Source organism: Anarhichas minor, unplaced genomic scaffold, assembly GCF_050575085.1.
Source record: "Anarhichas minor isolate MPS153535 unplaced genomic scaffold, ASM5057508v1 ptg000123l, whole genome shotgun sequence".
Classification (NCBI taxonomy): Eukaryota; Metazoa; Chordata; class Actinopteri; order Perciformes; family Anarhichadidae; genus Anarhichas; species Anarhichas minor.
The window spans coordinates 478,855-485,000 of NW_027466569.1; the positions used below are offsets into that span (position 1 = coordinate 478,855).

At 45.3% G+C, this 6,146-nt stretch overlaps 1 protein-coding gene across 1 annotated transcript in view; it reads left to right on the top strand.

Annotated features, from left to right (window-relative positions):
* Positions 1 to 3,169: 3,169 nt before the first annotated feature.
* Positions 3,170 to 6,146, top strand: part of fhod1 (formin homology 2 domain containing 1) — a 44,385-nt gene continuing 41,408 nt past the window's right edge. Inside the window, exon 1 of the mRNA XM_076083159.1 lies at positions 3,170 to 3,433. Coding sequence (XP_075939274.1) covers positions 3,269 to 3,433 — 165 coding nt within the window. The 5' untranslated portion in view covers positions 3,170 to 3,268. The remainder of the gene's footprint in view (positions 3,434 to 6,146) is intronic.

The following is a 6,146-nucleotide window of genomic DNA, read 5'->3' on the forward strand; positions in this document are numbered from 1 at the left end:
TAACAAAGAGACAAAAACAGTAACAAAGAGACACAAACAGTTACAAAGAGACACAAACAGTAACAAAGAGACACAAACAGTTACAAAGAGACACAAACAGTTACAAAGAGACACAAACAGTAACAAAGAGACACAAACAGTCACAAAGAGACACAAACAGTAACAAAGAGACACAAACAGTCACAAAGAGACACAAACAGTAACAAAGAGACACAAACAGTAACAAAGAGACACAAACAGTTAAAAAGAGACACAAACAGTTACAAAGAGACACAAACAGTAACAAAGAGACACAAACAGTTACAAAGAGACACAAACAGTAACAAAGAGACACAAACAGTAACAAAGAGACACAAACAGTAACAAAGAGACACAAACAGTAACAAAGAGACACAAACAGTTACAAAGAGACACAAACAGTAACAAAGAGACACAAACAGTTACAAAGAGACACAAACAGTAACAAAGAGACACAAACAGTAACAAAGAGACACAAACAGTAACAAAGAGACACAAACAGTAACAAAGAGACACAAACAGTAACAAAGAGACACAAACAGTTACAAAGAGACACAAACAGTTACAGTTCAGACTCATCTGGACCCTCATGAACTCTTTGTGTCTCTAGGCTGACGTCATTCAGCCACCAGATGACGCTGCTCTTTAACGTTTCTTCTTCGTGGGTTGTTTTTATTGTGAACAGCTACAGCTCACAGTTTCCCTTCCTGACATCACACTACTGCTGCTCGATGTGTTTCCATGCTGGACCAGCGTGATGTCACTGGTGGGCCGCCCACCATCAAATCACCTTTCACCAAACCGGATGTTCCGTGAGACTTCCTTCAATATAAAAGTCATGATGTCCGTGTTTTCCTTCCTTGTTGTTTGTCTGAATATATCAGTGGTGGGCCGTCAGGGCCTGCAAGGCCTTCTCTGCTGGCCTAAACAGAATCACAAGGTTATATCTATTTTATAATCTAATAATTGTTCTTAAATACACTACATGTATTATAATTTATAATAATATTTTCCCCATTATCTTATGTTCTCATTGCACAGCTCCTGTCTTCCTCAGTTGCTCTGCTTCCAGTGCAGCTTGTTTTAAGTAGAGCTTTTATCCAATCAGATCTCACCTCTGTGTCTCTAGGTAAGAACAGAGACAGAGGCCTGCAGACTCTCAAGTGAATCCATGAGCAGTTTAAGTGAATGGGGACGATATTGTTGATTGTCATAGTGTTCAACCAATCCGATCTTTAGTTTGACATGTTGGGCGTATTCTTTGACGTGCCAGAGCCTGCTAGCTGGCCTAGCCATACGTGATTGGTCAGTGGGCTAGCGTGACATGTTGGGCGGTGACAATCCCAATATCTGCTGCCTCTGTGGAGCGGACATTTTCAGCCTCAAACGCATTAAAACGTGTTCAAGAAATACAACTGGGTAGGCTCGACTGTCTTCACTGGCGTCCATGAATCCAGAAGGACTTCTTACTGGAACTAAAACACACGGATGTACTGAACAACCGTGAGATTAAACTCTTTGTTAACAAAGAAAGGAGGATGGACTTTGTCTTTAAATAGTGAACAGCAGCTCTGGTAAGTTAAATGCGTTTGTTGTTACATCTGCAGTAGCTTTAATATGTTTGTTTATATATTATTATTTGTACAACTTGTTTTTATGAAGATTTTTGTTTGGTTTAATATGTGATAGGAACTATTGTTACGTCCTATGTTGCTCTGGGGACATATTTAGCAGGTGCCAGTGTTGCCAACTTGGCGACTTTCTCGCTAAATCTGGCGACTTTCCAAACCCTCATGGCGACTTGTCTTTGTCAAAAGCTACGAGTGACAAATCTAGAGACTTGTTCTGGTGTTGTTGGAGAATTTTCTGGTGTTTTGACGTTAAAGCTCATAGTTCTGCCCTGTGGTGAACGAGCAGCGGTGCTGCCGTGAGCCGCTCCGCCGCCGCCCACAGAAGCCTCGCGCTGCGGGCAGAGCAGAGAGGAGACGCACTCTCGGCAGATGGTGGATCTACAGGTGTTGGCTTCATTTTTACACGAAACAAATAATAACCGTAGCTGTGTTTCAGCTGCAGGACAGCAGTGAAGGCCCAGTTATAAAATGCACGGCCCGCCACTGGAATATACAGTATAAATATAATATATCACTAGAACACTGACACGTGATGTCATCTATTTAAAGAGGAGAGGATCCCCTTTATTGATCCCACATGTGAACGTCACAGCAGCAACAACAAAGTAAAGAACCAATAAAACTAGAAGACTCATCATGATCATCAATAACAAGGAGGGAACTTAGAGGCCTCTTCTACACACTATAGAATATCATACTCATGTCATCATATCATCAGAGATACTGGGAGTAGTGGTTGATTGATTGATTGATTGATTAACGACGTCCTGCCTCTGGTCTCTGTCATTGTCTGCATTTATTATGGAGACAGGAAAACGAACACAAACAGACAAAAACAACGATGACAACAAAATATAAATACAACAAAAAAGAGACAAAACAAAAGACGACGAAGAAACAAAAGCAACAACATGAACGTGGACATGCTGACAGGAAACTCAAGTTGCTCCTCTGAGACTGATGTGAACCACAGAGACCAGAGTCAGGGTCCAACCTGTGTGCTTTAGACCACCTGAGGCCTCAATTTACGATCCAGAGAAGACAGGTTCTGTTGTGAGCAGGACTTTTATTTCATGGTGTCTGAAACAGAACCAGCATGTGATGCAGGACTCACTGAAGAGGACGATGAAGTGAAACCTAAAGTGATTTTATAGATTGCATCAGTGGTGATGCTTAAAAAGAGCAGAAAGCTGCAGACTCCATTAGGAGATCATGTGATTTAATGAGTCCTCTGATTGGACAGATCCAGAATGATTGAACAGTGATTGGTTCACGTTCACTTGTATGTAATGGTGTTTTTCTGATACTTCATGTTGATTATTTATCTGATCAGTTTACTGGTTTCATATTTACTTCTTTTATCACACATATGCTGTCAAATAATCTGGAATACAATCAAATTGACTCTATTTATTTTTAATTTTGTTTTTAATCGCTGCCAAAAACTGCCTTTATTTTGAAAGATGTCACCGGAAGTGCCCCTACATATCCACAGCAGCTTCACTGGTCCGGTCCCGCAGGAGCCAGGACCGGGTTTTCCTCTCTTTAAAGGATCCTCCAGCTCTACACCGACACACACGGACGTGTTTCAGCCGCAGTTGGGTCTCGGTCGCTCGGCCATGGCCTCCATCGTCTGTCGGGTCCAGTACCTGGAGGACTCGGATCCGTTCGTCTGCACCAACTTTCCCGAACCCCGCAGACCTCCGACGGTGCGCGTGGAGGAGAACGTGCCGCTCAGCGAGCAGATCTCCGGGATCCACGCGCTGCTGGAGGCGCCTCTGCAGGTGAACCAGCTCTTAACTAGTTAACCTGCTAACTTAACTTAACTAACCACCAGAGCACCGCCCTGTGTGAGAAGGACTCACCTGTAGAGGTAACACACACCTGACGTTATAGAGGTTTAAAAACACACCAGACTCCGTTTAAAAAGCAGTGAATTCAAGAGTCCTTTGTAATAAGACGATGTGGGGAACGATGAACGTTGTTGTCATCTAGTACATTAAATATTGAGCTGCTTGGTGCCGAATTTACCTGAACACAAAGCATCGATTGATCAAAGTGCTTTTTGTATTATTGGCTGCTGATTATCGATTCTATATTAAAGATGCCACATTTGTAATGGGTCTGGTTGATACAGAGAGCTTCTTCATCTGGGTGAGCTGAAGTCCACTCGGGCATCACTGGACATTTGAAGGTGACATGCTCCAGTTATTTAATATAATGAATCATTTGGTCATAAAACATACTGATCACTAAGTGTCCTGAATCCAGATGAAGGTCCAGGAAGAGAACCGGGTCCTGGATCAGATGTTCCATAGACGTTAAACAGTAGAGGAACAACTTCCTGCTCCGTCACGTGATGTCATGAGACCCAAAAATACTTTTTCTACAGACTTCTATTAAGAAAGAGTGAATCATCTTTAGTATGAAAGCTTGTTGAAATTATGAGGTTCTTAAAGTAGTAAAATGCACTGACTGATAAATCCAGAGTTCTTTTTCTTCTAAAGGAGACGCTAGTGAGCATGCTCAGTGGGCCCAGTGATGAGGAAGAACCGGGTTTATCTATCCTAGAAAGTCATACTCTGTTCTCTACCTGCTCGGGTACTCTGTTCACTACCTGCTCCGGTACTCTGTTCACTACCTGCTCGGGTACTCTGTTCTCTACCTGTTCGGGTACTCTGTTCACTACCTGCTCCGGTACTCTGTTCACTACCTGCTCCGGTACTCTGTTCTCTACCTGCTCGGGTACTCTGTTCTCTACCTGCTCCGGTACTCTGTTCACTACCTGCTCGGGTACTCTGTTCTCTACCTGTTCGGGTACTCTGTTCACTACCTGCTCCGGTACTCTGTTCACTACCTGCTCCGGTACTCTGTTCTCTACCTGCTCGGGTACTCTGTTCTCTACCTGCTCGGGTACTCTGTTCTCTACCTGCTCCGGTACTCTGTTCTCTACCTGCTCCGGTACTCTGTTCACTACCTGCTCGGGTACTCTGTTCACTACCTGCTCGGGTACTCTGTTCTCTACCTGCTCCGGTACTCTGTTCTCTACCTGCTCCGGTACTCTGTTCACTACCTGCTCGGGTACTCTGTTCTCTACCTGCTCGGGTACTCTGTTCTCTACCTGCTCCGGTACTCTGTTCTCTACCTGCTCCGGTACTCTGTTCACTACCTGCTCCGGTACTCTGTTCACTACCTGCTCCGGTACTCTGTTCTCTACCTGCTCCGGTACTCTGTTCACTACCTGCTCCGGTACTCTGTTCACTACCTGCTCGGGTACTCTGTTCACTACCTGCTCGGGTACTCTGTTCTCTACCTGCTCCGGTACTCTGTTCTCTACCTGCTCCGGTACTCTGTTCACTACCTGCTCCGGTACTCTGTTCTCTACCTGCTCAGGTACTCTGTTCTCTACCTGCTCAGGTACTCTGTTCACTACCTGCTCCGGTACTCTGTTCTCTACCTGCTCAGGTACTCTGTTCTCTACCTGCTCCGGTACTCTGTTCTCTACCTGCTCCGGTACTCTGTTCACTACCTGCTCCGGTACTCTGTTCACTACCTGCTCGGGTACTCTGTTCACTACCTGCTCGGGTACTCTGTTCTCTACCTGCTCCGGTACTCTGTTCTCTACCTGCTCCGGTACTCTGTTCACTACCTGCTCCGGTACTCTGTTCTCTACCTGCTCAGGTACTCTGTTCTCTACCTGCTCAGGTACTCTGTTCACTACCTGCTCCGGTACTCTGTTCACTACCTGCTCGGGTACTCTGTTCTCTACCTGTTCGGGTACTCTGTTCTCTACCTGCTCCGGTACTCTGTTCACTACCTGCTCGGGTACTCTGTTCTCTACCTGCTCCGGTACTCTGTTCTCTACCTGTTCGGGTACTCTGTTCTCTACCTGCTCGGGTACTCTGTTCTCTACCTGTTCGGGTACTCTGTTCACTACCTGCTCCGGTACTCTGTTCACTACCTGCTCCGGTACTCTGTTCTCTACCTGCTCGGGTACTCTGTTCTCTACCTGCTCCGGTACTCTGTTCTCTACCTGCTCGGGTACTCTGTTCTCTACCTGCTCGGGTACTCTGTTCTCTACCTGCTCGGGTACTCTGATCACTACCTGCTCCGGTACTCTGTTCACTATCACTTCAGTTCCACATCGGTCATGTTAGTCATCACAGAGGTTAAAGCTCACTGTCTTCAGTTGCAGCATTAGATCATGACTCAGCAGTCTGTGTTGGAACTTGCTCATGTTTCTTAGCTGGAACTCTTTTATTTCTCACTATGTTACTCAATCGGTTCCAAACAACAGAGATCCAGTCCAGCCTTGTATGAGGCGTTCAGGGCTCCTCAAGAATCTCCAGGATCAGATAAAAGATCCTGGAGATTCCCCCCCCCCCCCCCATTAATTGTTCCCATCATGCTCTGGGGCTTTGAGCTGTGGGCTCTGATCCAATGAGGTGATAATAGGACCGAAACAGAGAAATGACCCATTATATTCATTCCTCTGAG